Raw genomic sequence first — 24,257 nt, 5'->3', positions numbered from 1 at the left:
AGTAACGTATTTTGTTTAGTATTATCTGCATAAAAATGCCAACATTTGCCACATAAACTGTAGTAACTCATTATAGTGATTGTTGTAGTGGGTGGTTATAGTGGCCGGTACATTCTTATACACTACCCTATACACTGTAACTCCTGCTTCCTGAGAAAAGATAATGAATGCGAAACTGATTTGAAATCTGGAATTCACGGGAATTCAAATATTTTTCCATGTTAAACTGAAATAACTCTAATTTCCAATGGCTTCCTCCATTCTTTCTCTATAACTAGATTATAATGTCATCACTGTATTTGCACAATAACTTTCCACGTGTTTGTCTAGTTAGGAGTCAATCCGAACTTTGCAAATGAATTCTCAGTCCGTACTACGAACCTCTGTTATCCAAAACTTACTCATTGAGAATTAAATTCTTAGTTTTCTCAGAAATTCAATCAGTCTCGTGGGTAGCTTTTATTATTTGGGGTTGGTGATGTCATCAATGAACCGATACTATTAAACTGTTCCATTATCTGTCATACACACAATCATCTCTTCACTTTCCTTTCTTATGCTGTTTAAAACATGTTGGTCATTACCCTTATCAGTCACGACCAACAAAAATGCACGCCTGATTAAGAAACTATGAGTTAAAGCACTCAGACCTATTCTCTGTAATGTCTGTTCATTGCTTCACACTTATATTTATTACCAGTCACGTTTCTAAGTATTTTTAATATGGTTTTTCATAATAAAACCCTGTATAATTACAAAATGTGTGCTCCGATAGCCCTGTATACTTTTCAACTTTTTTAAGCAGTCTTCGTATTTTCTTCTGCTGACATTTTAGCTTGCTTATTTCTGCCAGACTTGTCTCTTCAATGTTCTGACCACACTGTTCTAGCCAAACTACTCAAAGACTAAATCTTTGCATCACTCTTTAATAAGAGCTCGACTGTTAAGTTACCATAGAAATTCATTTGACATGCATACACACACAGTGATTGTTCCAAAAGTCTTTCCTAGTTTACCCCATGCTAACTTTTCACTTATCCACTTTTTAATTGTAGAACCCCCCCCATCCACCTTTTGTGAATCTCTCTAATTACAGAACAACGTCAATGTAAGGAAACTTTCCTAATCTAAACTTTTCTTTTTGTTAAGTGCAGTATGTACCTCTGGTGTGTGAACGGATTTATGGACTTAACTTTGCTAATAATCCATACGTCCGTCCCGCGATTCCTCTATTCTTTACACAAACTTGGACTCAATATGTTAGGAAACCATGATCCGATTTAATGTTTTGAAAACACAAATGGGTTCACTCAGTACCTTTTTTAAAACACTTAATGTTGTACTGTGTGGACAATTCAATCTATTTGGGCCTTGCGAAAGTAGGGATGTGGGGATGTAGAAAATAATCCAGGGGCACCAACTTGGAGAGCCCCCCTTAGAGAAAGCAGCCGCCCCCCCACCCAGCCCACCCACCCGGAAGTTCCTCTCCCTTGGTTTTGATGGGATTGAGAGTTCAGCAGAATTCCTTTAATCCCTGTGAAATCCCTGCTGGATTTGGCAGGGAGTGGCCCTGACAAGAGGATTTATTCATCATTTTTTTTTCCCTCCTAAATACGAAAGTTTTTGGAGGGCTGCCTCAGGTGAGCCTGAGGAGGAGCAGGAGCAGAGCTTGGTGGAGGAGCTGGGTGAGGAGGGTGTGGAGTGGTTGTGTGGCAGCAGCACCAGCTGGGATCTGGCTCCTGTGGCTCCTTATCCTCCTAATCATGGAAGTGCTTGGGTTGGAAAAGCTCTCTGAGGTCATCCAGACCAACACCAACCCAACCCTTCCATGGCCACCAAACCTTGGCCCCAGGAGCCATGGCCACAGGGTTCTGGAACACCTCCAGGGATGGAGACTCAACCACCACCTCCCTGGGCAGCCTGGGACAGGCTTGGAGAACCCTTCCAGGGGAGAAATTTCTCCTCAGGGCCAACCTAACCCTCCCTTGGGGCACCCTGAGGCCATCTCCTCTTGTCCTGGCCCTTGGCCCTTGTCCCAAGAGCCCAACCCCCCCCTGGCTCCAGCCTCCTCTCAGGCACTTGCAGGGAGCCAGAAGGTCTCCCCTCAGCCTCCTCTCCCCCAGCCTCAACCCCCCCAGCTCCCTCAGCTGCTCCTCCCCAGCCCTCTTCTCCAGACCCTTCCCCAGCTCCCTTTGCCCTTCCCTGGCCCTGCTCCAGCCCTCAAAGTCCTTCTGGCCCTCAGGAGCCCAACCCTGCCCCCAGCCTTGCAGCTGTGCCCTGCCCAGTGCCCAGCCAGGGGCACAATCCCTGCCCTGCTCCTGCTGCCCACACCATTGCTGCTCCCTGCCAGGCTGCTGCTGCCCTCCTTGCCCACCTGGGCACCCCCTGGCTCCTCTCCAGCTGCTGGCACCAACCCCCCTCCAGCTCCTTTGTCCCTTGGGGCAGCTCCCAGCCCCTCTGCCCCCAGCCTGGAGCCTTCCTGGGGTGGTTGTGACCCAAGGGCAGGCTCACAGCCCTTGGTGCCCTCATCCCCTTGGCCTCAGCCATGGCTCCAGACTGTGAGATTGGGAAAAAGAGGAGGTCTAGAGAAAATTCTCCTCTAGGAGGGCACATTGAAGACCTTCCAGCCCCAAAAAATGAAAGCAAGGAACCAATCTTGGAGCAGCTCTTGCTGGGGGAGGATGCTCCCTGCAAGGGCTCAGGAGCTCTGCCCTTCATCACTGCCAGCTGGGCAGAGTCTTCCTTATCCTCTCCGTGGCAGAGATGAGAGCCCCCTCAAGCCTTGCAGCCCTTGGAGTCCTCCAGCTCCTGTTCCTGGCTGGGGAGGGACCTGGTGGCTTCTCAGAGCCTCCTGAGCTCATCAGCTCTTCCTGCTGGATTTGTTTTGGGGCTGGGCAGGGAGGGAAGACCAAGAGAACTTTGCCTTGTGCCCAGCAAGGTGCTGCAGGGGTTTGGTTTCTCCTCCCTGCTGCTGGGCTTGGCAATGGCAGCTGAGGGCTGCTCCTCTTGCAGACCTTGTGTGTGAGCTCTTGGAAGTAGAATCCTGAAGGAGAAGTTGGAATCTTTGGGTAGAATGAGCCTGAAGGTGCTGCAGGAGAGCTGGGGAAGGACTTGGGACAAGGGCTGGGAGTGGCAGGATGAGGAGGGATGGATTGGAGCTGGGAGAGGGGAGATGGAGAGGGGAGAGGAGGAAGAAATTCTGGAGAGTGAGGCTGGGGAGAGCCTGGCACAGGCTGCCCAGGGAGACTGTGGCTGTCCCCTCCCTGGAGGTGTTCAGGACCAGGCAGGATGAGGCCCTGAGCAAGCTGGGCTGGGGGGAGGTGTCCCTGGGCATGGCAGGGGCTTGGAGCTGGCTGAGCTTTGAGCTCCCTCCCAGCCCAACCCCTTCCATGACTCTCTGTGGGGTCCTGCAGTACCCAACCAAGGCTTGGCCTGGGATGAGTCTCCCTGGGGTGCCTTCAGCAGCTGGTTGTCTCCTTTCTCCTGATCTCCTGCTTACTGCCCAGGGGGTTGGACTGGATGACCTTTGGAGGTCCTATTGGAGGTCTTTTTGGAGGTCCCTTTGGAGGTCCCTTTGGAGGTCCTATTGGAGATCCCTTTGGAGCTCCCTTCCACCTCAGACCTTTCCTGGGCTCCCAGCACCCTGCTCAGCATCCCCTGGACTGTCTGTCCCCAGTCTCTTCTCCCCCTTGGCTCATCCCAGTGCTTGAAGGGGGCAGGGGTTGTGCAGAAGCCAAGCAGAGCTTCCTCCTGCTGGCTCAGGGCAGTGAGAACCTCACCTGCTGGGCTGAGTTTCTCTCTCTCACACACTTGAGACCTGCCCAGCTTTGTGCTGAGCCTCCAGGAGAATGAAAGCCCTTGAGGAGCTTGTGGTTAACTGGCACTTAATTGATTGGGACTAATCCTGACAGGTTTTTGCAGCCCTGCTGGTAATTGCCTCCTTCCAACTGAATGGCTGGGGCTAGGCCTGGCTGCCTGCCAGCTGCTCTTGGCTTGGCTGCATTCCTTCATTTCCACCTCATGCTGCCCTTTTAACCCTTCCACTGTCTCTCCCTCTGGGCAGAAACTGAAGATGGGGAAGGGCTTTGAAGCCTTCTTCACCTTGCAGGTGGTTCAGGTGGGGATGGGGAAGAGCTTTGAAGCCTTCTTCCCTTGCAGGTGGTTCAGGTTTGGGATGGGGAAGAGCTTTGAAGCCTTCTTCCCTTGCAGGTGGTTCAGTTGGGGATGGGGAAGAGCTTTGCAACCTTCTTCCCTTGCAGGTGGTTCAGTTGGGGATGGGGAAGAGCTTTGAAACCTTCTTCCCTTGCAGGTGGTTCAGTTGGGATGGGGAAGAGCTTTGAAACCTTTCCCTTGCAGGTGGTTCAGTTGGGGATGGGGAAGAGCTTTGAAACCTTCTTCCCTTGCAGGTGGTCAGTTGGGATGGGAGCAACTTTCCTTGAGGGTCATGGGATGGAAGAGCTTTGCAACCTTCTTCCCTTGCAGGTGGTTCAGTTGGGGATGGGGAAGAGCTTTGAAACCTTCTTCCCTTGCAGGTGGGTGGTTCAGTGTTGGGGGATGGGGAAGAGCTTTGAAACCTTCTTCCCTTGCAGGTGGTTCAGTGGGGATGGGGAAGAGCTTTGAAACCTTCTTCCCCTTGCAGGTGGTTCAGGTTGGGGATGGGGAAGAGCTTTGAAACCTTCTTCCCTTGCAGGTGGTTCAGTTGGGGATGGGGAAGAGCTTTGAAACCTTCTCCCTTGCAGGTGGTTCAGTGGGGATGGGGAAGAGCTTTGAAACCTTCTTCCCTTGCAGGTGGTTCAGGTGGGGATGGGGAAGAGCTTTGAAACCTTCTTCCCTTGCAGGTGGTTCAGGTGGGGATGGGGAAGAGCTTTGAAACCTTCTTCCCCTTGGCAGGTGGTTTGCTTTCAGGTTGGGGGATGGGGAAGAGCTTTGAAACCTTCTCCCTTGCAGGTGGTTCAGTGGGATGGGAAGAGCTTTGAAACCTCTCCCTTGCAGGTGGTTCAGCTGGGATGGGGAAGAGCTTTGAAACCTTCTCCCCTTGCAGGTGGTTCAGTTGGGGATGGGGAAGAGCTTTGAAACCTTCTCCCCTTGCAGGTGGTTCAGGCTGGGGATGGGGAAGAGCTTTGAAACCTTCTCCCCTTGCAGGTGGTTCAGTTGGGGATGGGGAAGAGCTTTGAAACCTTCTTCCCTTGCAGGTGGTTCAGGCTGGGGATGGGGAAGAGCTTTGAAACCTTCTCCCCTTGCAGGTGGTTCAGGCTGGGGATGGGGAAGAGCTTTGAAACCTTCTTCCCTTGCAGGTGGTTCAGGCTGGGGATGGGGAAGAGCTTTGAAACCTTCTTCCCTTGCAGGTGGTTCAGTTGGGGATGGGGAAGAGCTTTGAAACCTTCTTCCCTTGCAGGTGGTTCAGTTGGGGATGGGGAAGAGCTTTGCAACCTTCTTCCCTTGCAGGTGGTTCAGTTGGGGATGGGGAAGAGCTTTGAAACCTTCTCCCCTTGCAGGTGGTTCAGTTGGGGATGGGGAAGAGCTTTGAAACCTTCTCCCCTTGCAGGTGGTTCAGGCTGGGGATGGGGAAGAGCTTTGAAACCTTCTCCCCTTGCAGGTGGTTCTTTTCCTCCCCTTCTGCTCCACCTCTGCTCTGCCCTGGTGGTTCTGGCCCCAGCCTTGCCAGCTCTGACCCTCCCTGTCCTGCTGCTTTCACTTCTCCTGCTGCAGCCCAGCACAGGGATGGTTTCTGGGCTGCCAGAGACCATTTCTGGTCACAGAAGACATCTGCAGTGGTATGAAGAAACCTCCCAGACCCCACTGCCCACAGCCCCCAGTTCAGTGCATCCCAGCCCACCTCTGAGTGCAGCTACCTCAGGCCAACAACCTGCTGCTGATGGACAAAAGTGACATTGAAAGGCATCAAACCTCCAATCTTCAACCCAGGGACACTGAAGGCCACCCCACTCCAGCCCCCCTTGGATGCTCTGCTCCCTGACCTGGGCAGGTTCTGCTCCCAATGTTGCCAGCACTGCCCCAGAGTGGTGTCACCAACCCAGAGCTACCAATGGGGGTGACCTGCTGCAGAGCAGCTCCACAGAGCAGGAGCTGGCAGGGCTGGGGCACAAGAAGGTGCCCAGCAGGCAGCAACCTGCCCTGGTGGCCAAGAAGACCCCAAGGGGGTCCTGGGGGCAGGCAGAGGAGTGTGGGCAGCAGGGCAAGGGAGGTTCTGCTGCCCCTCTGCTCTGCTCTGCCCCAGGCAGCACACAGCTGGAGGAGGCCTGGGGCCAGTTCTGGGCTCCCCAGCTGCAGAGGGCCAGGGAAGGGCTGGAGAGAGTCCAGAGGAGGCTGGGAAGCTGCTGAGGGGCCTGCAGCAGCTGTGTGAGGAGCAAAGGCTGAGAGCCCTGGGGCTGAGAGCCTGCAGAAGAGCAGCCCCAGAGGGGAGCTGAGCAATGCTCAGCAAGAGCTAAAGGAGCTGTGGGCAGGGGGCAAGAGGCTGGGGCTGGCATCTGCTGAGTGGTGCCCAGGGCCAGGCCAAGGGGCACAGAGTGGAGGCCAGGAGGAGCTCCAAAGTTGTTTGGGGTGAGGCTGCTGGAGGCCTGCAGCAGGCTGCCCAGAGAGGTTGTGGAGTCTGCTGGGGTGGAGAGCTTCCAACCCCCCCTTTATGTGTTCCTGTGTGCCCTGCCCTGGGTGCCCTGCTCTGCCAGGGGGGGTTGGACTGGATGATCTCCAGATGGATGATCTCCTGAGGTCCCTTCTGACCTCCTGAACTGAGCTGTCCCAGCACCCTGCCAAGCTGAGTCTTCAAACTGTCCACTGGAGGGGACTCCACCACTTCCCTTAGGAGATGATTCCAGTGTCCAACTCTTTTCATGGGGAACAATTTTCTTCTGGAGTCCCATTGGAAGCTCTCCAGGATGGGAACCTCCCCAGCTTGTCCCCCTCAGTCCTTGTCATTGCCATGAGGGAGTCTCCATCCTCCTTTTGGCCATCCTTGGTGTCCTGCTCCAGGGTGTTGAGGTCTCCCCTGAGCCTTCTCTTCTCCAGGCTGAACCAACCCAACCCTCTCAGCCTCTCATCACCACCTGAGGTCTTTATGGCATGACTGGAAAGGGCTGAGGAGAAAAGGTCCTCAAAGCCTGGCCCAGGGTGGTGGTGAGGTCCTCATCCCTGGAGGTTCCTCAAGGCTGCAGAGATGTGGTGCTGAGGGCCATGGAGCAGCCCCAGCCCTGGTAGGGTTGGAGAAAGGTTGGACTGGAGGAGCTTGAAGGTCTTCTCTGGTTCTGTGGTTCCAGGCTGCTTTGTGTGTTTGAAGAGGAGGCTGAGGGGAGACCTCCTCACCCTCCACAGCTACTTCAGAGGAGGCTGGAGCCAGGTGGGGGTTGGGCTCTTCTCACATGGAACAAGGGCCAGGACAAGAGGAGATGGCCTCAGGGTGCCCCAGGGCAGGTTCAGGTTGGCCCTGAGGAGAAACTTCTCCCCTGGAAGGGCTCTCAAAGCCTGGCCCAGGCTGCCCAGGGAGGTGGTGGAGTCCCCATGCCTGGAAAGGTTCCTCAGAGGCTTGGAGATGTGGTGCTGAGGGCCAGGGCGTGAGCCCCAGCCTGGGCAGAGTTAGAGACTGCCTGAACTGGATGAGCTTAAAAGGTCTTCTCCAAGCCTGTGAGTGCAGGAAGGGTGTGGAGGAGAGCTGGGGAGCAGGGGCAGAGCCCCAAGTTGTGCTTTCTTCTCGTGGGAAGGGTGCAGGGCAGCTCTGCTGGCAGCTGTCACTCAGCACAGGCCTGGCCCTGGCTGTGTTTGGGCACAGGGTGTGCTCTGTTTGTCCTCTCTTTGTGTTGCCTTCCTCTTCTCCTGCCCTGGAACATCTCCTGCCCATCTGAAGTACCTCACTGTGCAAGGAGCCAACTCTTTGTTCCCCTCTCTCCTGCTGCCTGTGGTGCAAGAGGAGAGGTCTCCATCTCCCTGTGCCCTTCATTGGATGGTTTGGGTTGGAGGAGACCTCCAAGATCATTGAGTCCAACATCAACCCAAGGCCTCCATGGCCACCACACCATGGCCACAAGTGCCATGGCCACAGGGTTCTGGAGCCCCTCCAGGCATGGGGACTCCACCACCACCTCCCTGGGCAGCCTGGGCCAGTCCCTGACCACTCTTGCAGCACAGAAATTGTTCCTCATGGCCAACCTGAGCCTCCCCTGGCACAATTCCAGGCCAGTCCTACCACCCTGGGGGGCAAAGCCTCATTCCCTTGGCCATGCCCTGAGCTGGGAGCTGCACTCAGCCATGGCCTTGATCCATCACCACCACTGCTGTGCTGCTGGGGGCTGCTGGGGACACCTGGCTGCTGGTGGTCTGCCTGGACAGGACCTCATCTGGCTGCTGGCTGCCCTGGGACCCCTCCAACCCCCTCCCTGTGCCCCCCAGGTGGGGCTTGCCTTGATCCAGAGAGGACAACACCTGTGGGGTCACTTGGCCTTGGCCCCTTCCTCCCCTGGAAAAGGCTCAGGAGGGGACCCAGAGCTGTGTGGGGTCCCTGCTGCTGCTCAGAGCCTTTTCCCCTGCCCCAGGGGAGCCTCCAGCTGTGGGAGCTGCAGGTCCCTGGTGGCTCTGAGGTGCAGCAGCCCAGAGATGCTGCAGCAAAGCCTCCTTCAGCATCCCCCGGGGTGGTGCTTCCCATGCCCACGGCGTGGGACCTTGCTGCTGCCTCCTTTGTGCTGTGTCCCAGCGTCCTTCCCGGTGTCCCAGCGTCATTCCCAGTGTCCCAGCGTCCTGCCCAGTGCTGCCCGTGGCCGTGGCTCCCTTTTTCCCCCTTTCTTCCCCGGATTCCCCCTGTGCTGCAGCCTGGCGATGGTACAGTCGGGGTCCTCCCTCCGGCGCCGCTGCTCCGTGGATGTTGCTAGAAGCTGAAAGGCATCAAGGGAGGCAGCGGCAGGAGGCTGCACCAAAACCATCCCTAAGAGAGGGGGCTGAGGGGGACCTGGGGAGGAGGTTGGTGCTCAGCTACGGCCCTGTGCCTCCTGCTGCTGCTGGCAGGGGCCGGCAGCATCCTTCCGAGGAGCCATGACCCAGGGGAAGGTAGGTTGGGGGGTGGGGGAGGGGTCCCCGCCCCACTCGTGGAATTATTGCACCTTTGGAGCGGGGGGGAGTGGGCTGCAGGAAGGCACTGAAGGACCCAAGGCAGCTGCTGGGTGCAGGGGGGGGAGCTGGGTACCAACGGCACAGTCCTGCCCCGGGTGATGGGGGGATGGGGGAGGAGGAGGATGGAGAGGCTGAGGGCTGCTTCTCCTGGGGGTCTTGGAGCCCTGGCTGCTTCCCCCCGACCCATGCTGGGTGGCAGGGAGCTCGTGGAGGGGATTTGTGCTTCCCCATCCCTGCCCCCAGCTGTCAGCAGTTGGCATCTGAGCATCTCCTTCCTGCTCCAGGGAGATGATTTCTGGGGGTCCCCAATGCTCCGAGACCAAGGGGCTGTGGGTTTTGGGGTCCCCAATGCTCTGAGCCCAAGGGGCTGTGGGGTTTGGGGGTCCCCAATGCTCTAAGACCAGGGAGATTTGGATCCTCAGAGCCCCCAACCAGAGCTCCTCAGAGACCCCAACCAGACCCCCTCAGAGATCCCAACCAGAGCTCCTCAGAGATCCCAACCAGAGCTCCTCAGAGATCCCAACCAGAACCCCTCAGAGACCCCAACCAGAGCTCCTCAGAGACCCCAACCAGAACCCCTCAGAGACCCCAACCAGAGCTCCTCAGAGACCCCAACCAGACCCCCTCAGAGATCCCAACCAGAACCCCTCAGAGACCCCAACCAGAGCTCCTCAGAGATCCCAACCAGAGCTCCTCAGAGATCCCAACCAGAGCTCCTCAGAGCTCTGGGAGCAGGGAGTTGTGGGTTTTGGGGTTCCCCAATGCTCTGGGAGCAGGAGTGCTGGATTTTGGGGCAGGATCCTGCAGCTCCCTGGGCAGGATCCTGCAGCTCCATGGGTTGGATCCTGCAGCTCCCTGGGCAGGATCCTGCAGCTCCCTGGGTTGGATCCTGCAGCTCCCTGGAAAGGATCCTGCAGCTCCTGAGTAGGATCCTGTAGCTCCCTGGGTTGGATCCTGCAGCTCCCTGGGTTGGATCCTGCAGCTCCCTGGGAAGGATCCTGCAGCTCCCTGGGTTGGATCCTGCAGCTCCCTGGGAAGGATCCTGCAGCTCGCTGGGTTGGATCCTGCAGCTCCCTGGGTAGGATCCTGCAGCTCCCTGGGTTGGATCCTGCAGCTCCCTGGGTAGGATCCTGCAGCTCCCTGGGTTGGATCCTGCAGCTCCCTGGGAAGGATCCTGCAGCTCCCTGGGTTGGATCCTGCTGCACCCAAGGGCTGTGTGGTGAGGGCCAGGCTGAGGGCCATGGCTGGCAGCTGGCAGAGCTCAGGGGCTGCAGCTCTGTGCCTCCTGCTTTGCTTCCAGAGCTCTCTTCCCCTGCAGGACCTTCTCACAGCCTCTGTGCTGCTTGCTGCTTCCTGCTGGACTCTGCTTCCAGCCTTGCATCCCTGTGGTCCATGGGGACGTTAGCTCTGTGATCCCTGTGATCCTGTGATCTCTGTGATCCTGTGATCCCTGTGGATGTTAGCTCTGTGATCTTGTGATCCTGTGATCCCTGTGGATGTTAGCTCTGTGATCCTGTGATCCCTGTGGATGTTAGCTCTGTGATCCCTGTGATCCTGTGATCCCTGTGGATGTTAGCTCTGCAATCCTGTGATCCCTGTGATCTGGTGAGCCATTAGGATGTTAGCCCTGTGATCCTATGATCCCTGTGATCCTGTGATCCCTGGAGACATCACCCCTGTGATCAAGTCACCCTGTGATCCTGTGATCCCTGTGATCCTGTGATCCCTGGAGATGTCACCCCTGTGATCCTATAATCCCTGTGATCCTGTGATCCCTGGAGATGTCACTGGCATGGTGCCAGTCCCCACCCTGCACCTCTGCTGGCAGCAGGGGCAGGATGCCAGGCTCAGAGTGTGACCCCCAGGGTGACAAAGAGCTGGGAGGTCACCTGCCTCATGTCCCCTTGGCCATGCTCTGAGCTGGGAGCTACCCTCCCCCTTCCCCCCCCCCCCTCCCCTCTCTATGGCCTTGAGTCACCAACTCTGCTTTGGTGCCATGGGCTGGGGGCCCCTGGCTGCTGGCAGGACCTCCTCTGGGTGCTGGCTGCCCTGGGACCCCTCCAGACCCTCCTTGTGCCCCCCAGGTGGGGCTGCATCGCTCCAGAGCTCCTCCCTTGGCAGCAAGGGCAGGCTGCCAGGCTGGGAATGTGACACCCCCACCCCCAGCCCAGGGTGACAAAGAGCTGGGAGGTCACTTGGGTCATGTTGCCAAGGAGCAGCAGGTTCTCAGGTGGCCTCCTGGGTGGCATTTCACAGCCTGAGGCCCTGGGATCCTGTGGCCCTCAGCTGCATCTTCAAGCTACAGAAAGCAGCAAGGCTGAGCCTCCAGGAGGGCTCAGGGGAATGAGCCAAAAGCAGAAGTTTTGGGGGGCAAGGGAGGGGGCAAAGCAGAGAGGACTTGCTGAGGAGGAGGAGGAGCTCCTCAAGCTGCAGAGGGGCTCAGGATCCCCTGCTCTGGAGGGGAAGCTCAGCCAGAAGCAGGTTGGAAGGCAGAGGAGGTTTGGAAGCTGAACCAGAAGCAGGTTGGAAGGCAGAGGAGGTTTGGAAGCTGAACCAGAAGCAGATTGGAAGGCAGAGGAGGTTTGGAAGCTGCACCAGAAGCAGATTGGAAGGCAGAGGAGGTTTGGAAGCTGAACCAGAAGCAGATTGGAAGACAGAGGAGGTTTGGAAGCTGAACCAGAAGCAGGTTGGAAGGCAGAGGAGGTTTGGAAGCTGAACCAGAAGCAGGTTGGAAGGCAGAGGAGGTTTGGAAGCTGAACCAGAAGCAGGTTGGAAGGCAGAGGAGGTTTGGAAGCTGAACCAGAAGCAGGTTGGAAGGCAGAGGAGGTTTGGAAGCTGAACCAGAAGCAGGTTGGAAGGCAGAGGAGGTTTGGAAGCTGCACCAGAAGCAGATTGGAAGGCAGAGGAGGTTTGGAAGCTGAACCAGAAGCAGATTGGAAGACAGAGGAGGTTTGGAAGCTGAACCAGAAGCAGGTTGGAAGGCAGAGGAGGTTTGGAAGCTGAACCAGAAGCAGGTTGGAAGGCAGAGGAGGTTTGGAAGCTGAACCAGAAGCAGGTTGGAAGGCAGAGGAGGTTTGGATGCTCCTCAGAGGGTCACAGGAACCTGGGGGCACCCCGGGGGGCCCAGGAGAAGTTGGGAGCCCCAGGAGCTCTGCTTGGTTGGCACTGAACACTCTGAGGGTTTGCTCACCAAGCTCTGCTGCTCCTCCCTGGGGCTGCAGGGGTGAGGGCACTGCCAGCCCAGGGCAGCTGGGGGGTGCCCAGCCAGGGGAGGGGACCCCCAGCCCTGGGCCCATGCCCTGCAGGCTTCCCTTCCCAGTTTCTCTGCTGGCTTCAGCCCAACCTTCCTCCTCCCTTCCTCTCTCTGCAGGTCTCTGTGAACAGCAAACCCCCCAGCTCTGAGGGGCAGGGGGCCAAGAAGGAGAATGCCACAGCCCCACCAGCTCCTCCCACCTATGAGGAGGCCACAGCAGGGCAAGGGATGAAGTCTGCTGCTTACTCTCCTCCCCCCTCGGTCCCACTTCACCCCAGCTGGGCTTATGTCGACCCCAGTAAGTCCTCCTGGGGCTGTGCCCAAGGTCAGCCCCCTGCAGAAGGTGGGGGATGGAAGGGGAGGGGGTGGGGCTGCAGAGATTGGTCCTCACCCCAGGCTTGGAGAGATGAGAGGAGCCAGGGAGGAGGTGTCCAGGGTGGTCCATGGTGGAGCTCTACCTCTGGAAGCCCTGCAGGGCCATGTCCTACCAACCTGCCACCTCCCAGAGCTGCAGCTGGGCTCCAGTGCCCTGCCCCTGATCTGCCTCCCAGTGCCAGGGCAGGAACAAATCCTCTCTCCCAGTTCCCTGCCACCTGCCTTTGCTGGGGGCAGCCCTGGAGCAATGCTTCTGGCTCTGCAGGCAGCAGCCCCCCAGCCTCCAGCTTCCAAAGGAGCTGCTGAGACTCCACCACCTCCCTGGGCAGCCTGGGACAGGCTTTGGGAAGCCTTCCAGGGGAGAAGTTTCCCCTCAGGGCCAACCTGAACCTGCCCTGGGGCACCCTGAGGCCATCTCCTCTTGTGCCACCACTCAGGACAGGAGATCCCAACCCCCCCTGGCTCCAGCCTCCTCTCAGGCACTTGCAGGGAGCCAGAAGGTCTCCCCTCAGCCTCCTCTCCCCCAGCCTCAACCCCCCCAGCTCCCTCAGCTGCTCCTCCCCAGCCCTCTTCTCCAGACCCTTCCCCAGCTCCCTTTGCCCTTCCCTGGCCCTGCTCCAGCCCTCAAAGTCCTTCTGGCCCTCAGGAGCCCAACCCTGCCCCCAGCCTTGCAGCTGTGCCCTGCCCAGTGCCCAGCCAGGGGCACAATCCCTGCCCTGCTCCTGCTGCCCACACCATTGCTGCTCCCTGCCAGGCTGCTGCTGCCCTCCTTGCCCACCTGGGCACCCCCTGGCTCCTCTCCAGCTGCTGGCACCAACCTCTCCCCAGCTGCTTTCCTACTGGGCAGCTCTCAGCCCCTCTGCCCCCAGCCTGGAGCATTGCTAAGGTGATTTTTGGGGGTCTTGGTGTTCCCTTGCCCTTCTCTGGCCCTGCTCCAGCCCTCAAAGTCCTTCTGGCCCTCAGGAGCCTCCAACCCTGCCCCCAGCCTTGCAGCTGTGCCCTCCCCAGTGCCCACAGGAGGGTGGTGAGACCCTGGCACAAGCTGCCCTGGGAGGCTGTGGCTGCCTCCTCCTTGTGGGGAGGTACTCAGGGCCAGGCTGGATGAGACCCTGAGCAGCTGAGTCTGGCTGAGAGATGCCCCTGGGCATGGGGTGGGGGGAGGGGGGAGGGGCTTGGGGGAGGTGAGCTGAGCCCCTCTGTGCCCCTGCTGCAGGCTCCAGCCCCAGCTATGGCAGTGGAGGCTACCCAGGGGACACTGAGCTGCTGACCACCTTCAGCTGGGACGACAGCACCGTGCGCAGGGTCTTCATCAGGAAGGTAAGGGGCAGGGGGCTCCAGGCTCTGCCTTCTCCTCAGAGCCCTTGGAGGGGGAGTCCTCCTGCAGGGGCTGTGCTGGGTTCCTCTGGGGGTCACTGTGGTGGGGGGGAAAAAAATTCCCTTCCCCTCCCCTGGCTCCCCACTGCCTCCACCCCAAGGTGAAATTTGCCAACCCAGCCCAGCCCAGCTGGAAGCAAATGGAGCAGGATTCAGAATCATCAGAAAATTGGATGGGAAGGGTTGGGAGGGACCTCAAGGCTCAGCCAGCTCCAATCCCCCCCTGCCATGGGCAGGGACATCTCACACCAGAGCTGCTGGGGGGTGAGGAGCAGATTCTGGGCTCAGCCAAGCTCTGTGCCATGGAATCACCACAGAACTGTCAGGGCTGGAAGGGACCTCAAGGCTCAGCAGAAAGGGAGAGGAGGAGAGAGCAGAGAGAGATTTCATCAGGACTCAGCCAAAACTCTGCAGCCAAGGTGAGCAGAAAGGGAGAAGAAGAGAGAGCAGAGAGAGATTTCATCAGGACTCAGCCAAAACTCTGCAGCCAAGGTGAGCAGAAAGGGAGAAGAAGAGAGCAGAGAGAGATTTCATCAGGACTCAGCCAAAACTCTGCAGCCAAGGTGTGCAGAAAGGGAGAAGAAGAGAGCAGAGAGAGATTTCATCAGGACTTAGCCAAAACTCTGCAGCCAAGGTGAGCAGAAAGGGAGAAGAAGAGAGAGCAGAGAGAGATTTCATCAGGACTCAGCCAAAACTCTGCAGCCAAGGTGAGCAGAAAGGGAGAAGAAGAGAGAGCAGAGAGAGATTTCATCAGGACTCAGCCAAAACTCTGCAGCCAAGGTGTGCAGAAAGGGAGAAGAAGAGAGCAGAGAGAGATTTCATCAGGACTCAGCCAAAACTCTGCAGCCAAGGCCAGCAAAAGGCAACAGAATCTCCAAGTTAGTACCTCCCAGAGCAAGGAAGCCCAAGAGGAAGAGAGATTTCATTTACCAAACTCCTTCTGCCCCATGGGATTGTTCAGAATTTGTCACCATTTCCCTTTTTCCCCCCAGCTGTGATTAAATTACATTTTTTTTTTTGGGGGGGGTGGCACTTTTTCTCTTCAAGATCTGTGGAAAGTTTTAAAGGTAGAGCCTCACAGTGCCAGAGTCACCCAGGGGCTGCTTCTCTCTGCAGGTTTATGCCATCCTGATGGTGCAGCTCTTGGTCACTGTGGTCATTGTGGCTTTCTTCACCTTCTGGTAGGCCTCCAAGGGGCACTGGGGGTTGCTTTGTCCTCTCTGTGCCTCCTCCTCCTCACCCACCTGGGACTTGAGGGAGTTGTGTGGTGGATACCTGAGGTCTTCTCCAGGGTCTCCAAGAGGAGAACAGAGCTGAGGGAGGCTGAGGGAGGTCCTTCAGCACTTCTGCTTCCCTCCCCACAGCTCCTGTGGAGGGAGCATCATCCACCTTGGGGGCTGTCCCCAGCCAAGGGGTCCTGGAGGCCCTGCAGTGGAGGTGGGCTGGGGTCTGATGGCCTTCAGCTTTCCTGTGGGGCATAGCAAGGCCATCAGAACCCAAGCCACCTTGGGGCAGATGCAGACACCTTGGTGCTCAGCAGTGGCCACCTCCAGCTTGGGGGACCAAGAGTGCTGCCCAGGTGCAGCTCCTGCTGCCTCCAGGATGAGGAATGGAGCATTGTGAGCCTGAGGAGCTCAGCTCCTGCATCAGCCCTTGGAGAGTCACAGAGTGGTGAGGTGGGAAGGGACCTCTGGAGCTCCCCCAGTGCCCAACCCCCACCCCTGCCCCAGCAGGGCACCCCCAGCAGCTTGCCCAGGGGCACAGTGCCCAGGGGGGGTTGGAAGCTCTCCACAACCTCTCTGGGCAGCCTGCTGCAGGCCTCCAGCAGCCTCACCCCAAACAACTTTGGAGCTCCTCCTGGCCTCCACTCTGTGCCCCTTGGCCTGGCCCTGGGCACCACTCAGCAGATGCCAGCCCCAGCCTCTTGCCCCCTGCCCACAGCTCCTTTAGCTCTTGCTGAGCATTGCTCAGCTCCCCTCTGGGGCTGCTCTTCTGCAGGCTCTCAGCCCCAGGGCTCTCAGCCTTTGCTCCTCACACAGCTGCTGCAGGCCCCTCAGCAGCTTCCCAGCCTCCTCTGGACTCTCTCCAGCCCTTCCCTGGCCCTCTGCAGCTGGGGAGCCCAGAACTGGCCCCAGGCCTCCTCCAGCTGTGTGCTGCCTGGGGCAGAGCAGAGCAGAGGGGCAGCAGAACCTCCCTTGCCCTGCTGCCCACACTCCTCTGCCTGCCCCCAGGACCCCCTTGGGGCCTTCTTGGCCACCAGGGCAGGTTGCTGCCTGCTGGGCACCTTCTTGTGCCCCAGCCCTGCCAGCTCCTGCTCTGTGGAGCTGCTCTGCAGCAGGTCACCCCCATTGGTAGTTCTGGGTTGGTGACACCACTCTGGGGCAGTGCTGGCAACACTGGGAGCAGAACCTGCCCAGGTCAGGGAGCAGAGCATCCAAGGGGGGCTGGAGTGGGGTGGCCTTGAGTGTCTGGGTCCATGGGTTGAAGATGATCTCTGTTTGCTGGCCACAGTCTTCTGAATGCCCTACAGGAGACCTTCTTGGCCACCAGGACACATTTCTGGCTCCTGCTGACCTTGGTGGCCACCAGGACACATTGCTGGCTCCTGCTGACCTTGGTGGCCAGCAGAAGGCAGCTGCCATGCCCTGGGCAGGCCCAGGTGGGGAAGTGATGTGAGCAGGGTTGGGTTTCCTTCCAGCTGAGCAGGCTCCTGGGCAGGTCCAGCTGTGGGTTTGGCTTCCCCTGCCCTGTGTGCTGTCACCTGGAGCTTGTGGGCAGGGAAGTGCCTGAGATGCTCTTCATGCCTGCTGATCAGCTGCCACCTTCTGTCTTGCAGTGAGCCAGTCAAGGGCTACATCCAGACACACTCTGCCTGGTACTGGGCTTCCTAGTGAGTACCTTTTGTCTTCTTCTCTCTGGCCAAGTGTCCTCCAAGCAGCTCCTGCAGTCCAAGCCCTTTGCTGTCCTGCATGGCAGGAATTGCCCCAGGGGAAGGGTTGGGCAGGGGGAGCTGGGGGAGGGGTTGGGGAATTCAGGAGTAAGTCAGAGAAGGGTTTGGGTTGGAGAAGCTCTCCAGGATCATCCAGGCCAACATCAACCCAACCCCACCATGGCCACCAAACCATGGCCACAGGGTTCTTGGACCCCTCCAGGCATGGGGACTCCACCACCACCTCCCCAGGCAGCCTGGGCCAGTCCCTGACCACTCCTGCAGTGAGGACTTTTCTCCTCCTGGCCAACCTGGACCTCTCCTGGCACAATCTGAGGCCATCTCCTCTTGTCCTGTGGAGGTGAGAAGAAAGAAAAATCTCACCTAGGGGTGTATGAGAGATGCTGGACACCTCCAGACCCCTCCAACAAGAGGACTCTGCACACCAGGCTCAAAGTGTGAGCACAGAAGGTGAACCTGGGGAGCTTGCAGGAAAGCAGAAACCCAGCTGGGAGAGCTGGGAGGGTGCCTGGGGTCACCTTAGGGCCTTCAGGTGGGGCTTGTCCCTTTGCAAGGCAGGAGCTTGCTGGCTTTGCTTCCATGCCTTGGGGTGCAGCAGCTGTGAGGAAGGGGTAGGGAGTGAGTTGTGGAATGGTTTGGAAGGGAGCTCAAAGCTCAGCCAGTTCCAACCCCCTGCCTTCAATGAGCAGAGAGCAGAGAAGCAGAGAAGCAGAGAAGCAGAGAGCAGAGAATCAGAGAGCAGAGAATCAGAGATCAGAGAATCAGAGAGCAGAGAAGCAGAGAGCAGAGAGCAGAGATCAGAGAATCAGAGATCAGAGAAGCAGAGAGCAGAGAAGCAGAGATCAGAGAGCAGAGAATCAGAAATCAGAGATCATAGAATCAGAGAGCAGAGAGCAGAGAATCAGAGATCAGAGAAGCAGAGAGCAGAGAGCAGAGAATCAGAGATCAGAGAAGCAGAGAGCAGAGAGCAGAGATCAGAGAAGCAGAGATCAGAGAAGGAGAGAAGCAGAGATCAGACATCAGAAAAGCAGAAAGCAGAGAATCAGAGATCAGAGATCATAGAATCAGAGATCAGAGATCAGAGAATCAGAGAGCAGAGGATCAGAGAAGCAGAGAGCAGAGATCAGAGAAGCAGAGATCAGAGGATCAGAGAAGCAGAGAATCAGAGAGCAGAGATGAGAGGACCATAGAATCAGAGATCATAGAATCAGAGATCAGAGATCATGGAATCAGAGTTCAAAGATCAGAGAATCATAGAATCAGTGATCAGAGAGTCATAGAATCACAGAGCAGAGATCAGAGAATCAGAGATCAGAGGTCAAAGAATCAGAGATCATAGAATCAGAGAATCAGAGAATCAGAGAATCATGAAGGTTGGAGAGGACCTTTAAGATGCTGGAGTCCAGGATCAGAGCTCACAGCTCACAGAATCATTGTTGGCAAAGGCCTTTTGAGATCATCAAATCCCAAACCAGAAATCAGAGATCATAGACCCCCAGAAGGGGTTTGGGTTGGAAGGGAGATCAAAGCTCAGCCAGCTCCAACCCTCTCCTACAGGCAGGGACACCTCCCCCCAGTCCAGGCTGCTCAGGGCCTCATCCAGCCTGGCCTTGAGCACCTCCAGGGCTGAGCAGAACCTCCCTGGGCAACCCCTTCCAACTCCTCAGCAACCTCAAATAACTTCCTAATGTCCACCCTCCAGTGAGGGACTGGTGGGGTTCAGCTGGAGGAGGGGAGGGAATTGGGACACTTCTGGCCATATCTGAGTGAGGTTCCCATGCTTGGATCTTCTCCTGGAGCTTCTCTTTGGAGGCCAGAAGCTTGGCTGGGGCAAGAAGGTCAGCTTGGGGGTGGTGTTGGTGCCAGGATGCCACTGCTCATGGGGCAGGCAGAGGTGAGGTGCAGTTGGCCATGAGGAAGGCTTCATGAGGTTGGCTTTGATCAGCTCACACCCAAAGCAGGAGGTGTTTGCAAGCCTGGGGAGGAGGCAGCAGTTGCATCACTGCCCCCAGAGAACAAACCCAACCAGCCAGCAGCAGCCCCAAAAAGAGCTTCCAAGAGGAAGGAGCTGCCAGCAGCTGGCCTCTGGGATCTCCATGGGCACCTCCCTGGGCAGCTGGCAGGCTGGGCAGGCAGCAGAGCCCTGCAGGAAGACAGTTCCAAGCTCTGCTCATGCTTTGACCTCTGGGTTCAGGGAGTCCTAGAATGGTTTGGGTTGGAAGGGACCTCCAAAGGTCATCCAAAGCAATCCCCCTGCAGGCAGCAGGGACCCCTCCAGCTAGGGCAGGCTGCTCAGGGCCACATCCAGCCTGACCTTGGAGACCTTCAGGGATGGAGCCTCAACCACCTCCCTGGGCAGCCTGTGCCAGGCTCTCCCCAGCCTCACTCTCAAGAATTTCTTCCTCCTCTCCCCTCTCCATCTCCCCTCTCCCAGCTCCAATCCATCCCCCCTCATCCTGCCACTCCCAGCCCTTGTCCCAAGTCCCTCCACAGCTCTCCTGGAGCCTCTTCAGCTCCTGCAAGCTGCTCTGAGCTCTCCCTGCAGCCTTCTCCAAGCTCCACAGCCCCAACTCTCCCAGCCTGGCCCCACAGGGGAGGTTCTGCAGCCTCTCAGCCTCTTGCTGGCCTCCTCTGGAGCCTCTCCAGCAGCTCCAGGTCCTTCCTGTGCTCAGCCCCAGAGCTGAGGCAGTGCTGCAGGTGAGGTCTCCCCAGAGCAGGACAGGGTGATGAAGTCTCCCCTCAGCCTCCTCTCCCCCAGCCTCAACCCCCCCAGCTCCCTCAGCTGCTCCTCCCCAGCCCTCTTCTCCAGACCCTTCCCCAGCTCCCTTTGCCCTTCCCTGGCCCTGCTCCAGCCCTCAAAGTCCTTCTGGCCCTCAGGAGCCCAACCCTGCCCCCAGCCTTGCAGCTGTGCCCTCCCCAGTGCCCATCCAGGGGCACAATCCCTGCCCTGCTCCTGCTGCCCACACCATTGCTGCTCCCTGCCAGGCTGCTGCTGCCCTCCTTGCCCACCTGGGCACCCCCTGGCTCCTCTCCAGCTGCTGGCACCAACCTCCCCCCAGCTCCTTTTCCCTTGGGGCAGTTCCCAACCCCTCTGCCCCCAGCCTGGAGCCTTCCTGGGGTGGTTGTGACCCAAGGGCAGGACCCAACCCTTGGCTGGCACCTCTGGCACCGTGGTGGCTGCAACCCTTCAGGCTTTACAGAGAGCAGGCACAGGGCATGGAGCCACACAAGCAGTGGCAGGGCCAAGGTCTCCTGCCCCTCTCTGCTGTGCCATGGGCTTGGGAAATGGAGATGTGAGGAGCCCAGCAGGCTTGGCACTGGGCTGCTGAAGCTCTGCTGGTGGCTGGGAGAGGTTTCTGGAGCTGCTGCTCCTCCACCAGGCAGCTCCCAGCCCCTCTGCACCCAGGACTGCCAACTCAGCTCTCTGCTCTCTCCATGGTTGTTTTCCACCTCCTCAGCCATGTCCCCTGCAGCCTTCCTGCTGTCCCTGCAGGAGATCAGGGCTCAGGTTTATCTCTGGAGTACCCAGCACGGCCCCTGGCTGGTTTTGGTCACGTCCTCCCCACAGCAGGAAGCTCCTTTGGCTATCAGGCAGCCATCAGCATGCTTGGAAGCTGCTTTCCACCCCCAGGGGCTGGGTGAGGGCAGGTTCCCACCGTGCCAGGACCCATCAGCAGGGTGGAAAAACACCTGGGCTGCCTGACAGCCAGGGCAGGAGGAGACCATCCCTCAGCTCTGGAGGGTTTGGCTGTGCTGAAGGGTCAGGTTCTGGGAGATAAGGAAGGGGCCTTGGGGACCTGGGCATGGCCAGAGCAAGAGCAAGGCAGGCTTGGGGCTGCCAGCTCAGAGCTCAGCTCCTTCCCCAGGCAGGAACAGAGTCATGGATCCCTGCCCTGCCCTGCCCTGCCCTGCCCAGCAGCCTGCTCCAGGCAGCAGAGGTGTCCAGGCTGGAGTCATGGAATCATGGAATGGGGTTGGGTTGGAAGGGAGCTCAAAGCTCAGCCAGCTCCAAGCCCCTGCCATGCCCAAGGGACACCTCCCACCAGCCCAGCTTGCTCAGGGCCTCATCCTGACTGAAACTGAGCACCTCCAGGGAGGGGACAGCCACAGCCTCCCTGGGCAGCCTGTGCCAGGCTCTCCCCAGCCTCACTCCCAAGAATTTCTTCCTCCTCTCCCCTCTCCATCTCCCCTCTCCCAGCTCCAATCCATCTCCCCTCATCCTGCCACTCCCAGCCCTTGTCCCAAGTCCCTCCACAGCTCTCCTGGAGCCTCTTCAGCTCCTGCAAGCTGCTCTGAGCTCTCCCTGCAGCCTTCTCCAGGCTCCACAGCCCCAACTCTCCCAGCCTGGCCCCACAGGGGAGGTTCTGCAGCCTCTCAGCCTCTTGCTGGCCTCCTCTGGAGCCTCTCCAGCAGCTCCAGGTCCTTCCTGTGCTCAGCCCCAGAGCTGAGGCAGTGCTGCAGGTGAGGGCTGAGCAGAGCAGAGCAGAGGGCAGGATCCCCTCCCTGTGCTGCTCTCTGCCCTCTGCTGCTGCAGCCCAGCTCAGGGCTGGCTTCTGTGCTGCCAGCTCTTGGGACCAGTTCCCTCCTCTGGCACAGATTTGCCTCTTGGCCTCCCTCAGGTCAGCCCTGGGCAGTCTGGCTCAGTCTTTGCTGAAGTCCCAGCAGGATGCCTTGATCCCACCAAGCTAGGACGGGTCTGGAAGTGTAAGAGAAACCTCTGAATGCAAGTGAGGAGACCCTGGAAGAGGTTGCCCAGGGAGGTGGTGGTGGAAGCCTCCCCTGGAGGTGTTCAGGACCAGGCTGGATGAGGCCCTGAGCAAGCTGGGCTGGGGGGAGGTGTCCCTGGGCATGGCAGGGGCTTGGAGCTGGCTGAGCTTTGAGCTCCTTTCCAACCCCAACTATGAACTCTTGAGGCTGGCAGAGCCCTTGGAGATCATCCTGCCCAGCCACTCCCCCACAGCTCCCAACCACCACCAAACCATGGCCCTCAGCACCACAGCCAAGTGGCTTTGGAACCCCTCCAGGCATGGGCACTCCACCACCTCCCTGGGCAGCCTGGGCCAGTGCCTGGGAAACCTTGGCTGGGAAGAAATTGTTCCTCATGGCCAACCTGGACCACCCCTGGGGGAACCTGAGGCCATCTCCCCTTGTGCTGTCCCTTGTGCCTTGGGCTGGGATGCTGCTAGCTCAGGTCTGGCTTGTAAGAGAGATCCTCCCCAGGTTCCTCCCTGGGCAAATCCAAGGCTAAGTGAAGCTCAGGACCTCTTCAGTGCCAGGCTGGATGAGGCCCTGAGGAAGCTGGGCTGGGGGGAGGTGTCCCTGGGCATGGCAGGGGCTTGGAGCTGGCTGAGCTCTGAGCTCCCTTCCTTCCCAAAGCCATTCTCCCAGATTCTATGAATCCATGAAAGCTCCCAAGTGGATCCTTCTGCCCTGCACCACCACAAAGTGCTTTGGGGTCTCCTCCCTGAACTCTTCTCCTCCTCCTCTTCTTTTCAGTGCTGTCTTCTTTGTGACCTACTTGATCCTTGCTTGCTGCTCTGGACCCAGGTAAGATCTTCTTGGCTCTGAACCAGCCCCATGAGAGGAAGGTGCTCAGGACCTCCTCTGGTGCTGAGTGTGAGCAGCACTGGTGCAGAGGATAGGATGGGACCCTCCTGAGGTAGTGGCTGAGGAATGGAGGTGGCTGCTGGGTGCTCAGGCTTGGTCCAGTTGGGGGTTTGCTGCATGGAGTCTGTTGCATCCCTCAAGAATGGAAGGGTTTGGGTGGGAGAAGCCTTTTGAGGTCATCCAGGCCAAGCAGCAACCCAACCCCACCATGGGCACCCAACCATGGCCCCAGGTGCCATGGCCACAGGGTCCTTGGACATTCAACAGCTGGAATCATTCCAAAGCCCCCTGCAGCCCCTCCTGTGCAGCCTGCTCTTGGTGTCCCAGCTGTGCCGGGGGGGGGGTTGGGGTGGAGGATCTCCAGAGGTCCATCAAGAGTCCCAACTCCATGCTGGGAGTCTGGGATGAAGCCTCAGAGGGCAGCTGGGAGGGAGGCTGAGCTGCAGCTCCAGGTTCTCCTCACCTGAACCTGCAGGGGATGGAGCTCTTGGGCTGCCTGTGCAGCTGGGCCCTGCTGGGAGGGGATGAAGGATGTTGGAGCACCCCAAATGTGCTCTCATTGCCAGTTATGGAGCCATGGAATGGGGCTGGGTTGGAAGGGAGCTCAAAGCCCACCCAGTTCCAAGCCCATGGAGAAGATCCCAACCCCCCCCTGGCTCCAGCCTCCTCTCAGGCACTTGCAGGGAGCCAGAAGGTCTCCCCTCAGCCTCCTCTCCCCCAGCCTCAACCCCCCCAGCTCCGTCAGCTGCTCCTCCCCAACCCCTTCCCCAGCTTTGTCTCCAGTGCTGAGACCTCCACCACCTCCCTGGGCAGCCTGGTCCAAGGTTCCACCACCCTCAAAGCAAAGAACCTTCACAGATTCTTGGAATGGGATTGGGTTGGAAGGGAGCTCAAAGCTCAACCAGCTCCAACCTCCCTGCCATGCCCAGGGACACCTCCCAGCAGCCCAAGGTTGCTCAGGGCCTCATCCAGCCTGGTCCTGAACACCTCCAGGGAGGGGACAGCCACAGCCTCCCTGTGCAGGCAGTGCCAGGCTCTCAGGAGCAGCCTTGCAGCCTCTCTGCAGAGCTCACCAGGCCCAGCTCAGGCAAAGCTCTGCTGCAGCTCCCTGCCCCTGGCTGAGCAGCTGCTCTCTCTCTGCAGGAGACACTTCCCATGGAACATGATCCTGCTGAGCATCTTCGTGAGTACCACATCTGGACAGCAGCACATCTGGGGAGCTGCTGCCCTGCCCCTGCAAACCAGCATGGCTCCAAGCAGCAGAGGTGCCCAGGCTGGATTCAGAGAGTCATGGAATGGGGTTGGGTTGGGAGGGAGCTCAGAGCTCAGCCAGCTCCAAGCATCCCCTGCCGTGGGCAGGCACAGAGGGAACTCCTCCTGGTGGGGCTGGAGGTCATGCCCTGCTCTGTCTCCTCTCCAAACAGGAGTGGGGCAGAGCTGAGAGCTCCCTGGACCAGCTAAAGGAATCCTGGAATGGGTTTGGGTTGGGAAGGAGCTCCTGGAAGCTCCAAGGTAGAGCTGTGGTGGATTCTCAGCTGGTCTGGCCCATGGAATAGGTTTGGGTTGGAAGGGAGCTCAAAGCTC

At 58.4% G+C, this 24,257-nt stretch overlaps 1 protein-coding gene across 1 annotated transcript in view; it reads left to right on the top strand.

Moving 5' to 3' along the window:
- Window positions 1-9,036: 9,036 nt before the first annotated feature.
- The window catches only part of FAIM2 (Fas apoptotic inhibitory molecule 2), a 28,108-nt gene continuing 12,887 nt past the window's right edge, over window positions 9,037-24,257 (top strand). Inside the window, exons 1-7 of the mRNA XM_054398501.1 lie at window positions 9,037-9,051; window positions 12,485-12,665; window positions 13,956-14,059; window positions 15,233-15,297; window positions 16,953-17,006; window positions 22,563-22,613; window positions 23,817-23,856. Of these exons, the coding sequence (XP_054254476.1) occupies window positions 9,037-9,051; window positions 12,485-12,665; window positions 13,956-14,059; window positions 15,233-15,297; window positions 16,953-17,006; window positions 22,563-22,613; window positions 23,817-23,856 (510 nt within the window). The remainder of the gene's footprint in view (window positions 9,052-12,484; window positions 12,666-13,955; window positions 14,060-15,232; window positions 15,298-16,952; window positions 17,007-22,562; window positions 22,614-23,816; window positions 23,857-24,257) is intronic.

This window comes from Indicator indicator, unplaced genomic scaffold (assembly GCF_027791375.1).
Source record: "Indicator indicator isolate 239-I01 unplaced genomic scaffold, UM_Iind_1.1 iindUn_scaffold_61, whole genome shotgun sequence".
Classification (NCBI taxonomy): domain Eukaryota; kingdom Metazoa; phylum Chordata; class Aves; order Piciformes; family Indicatoridae; genus Indicator; species Indicator indicator.
This window is presented reverse-complemented; position numbering and strand designations above follow the sequence as displayed.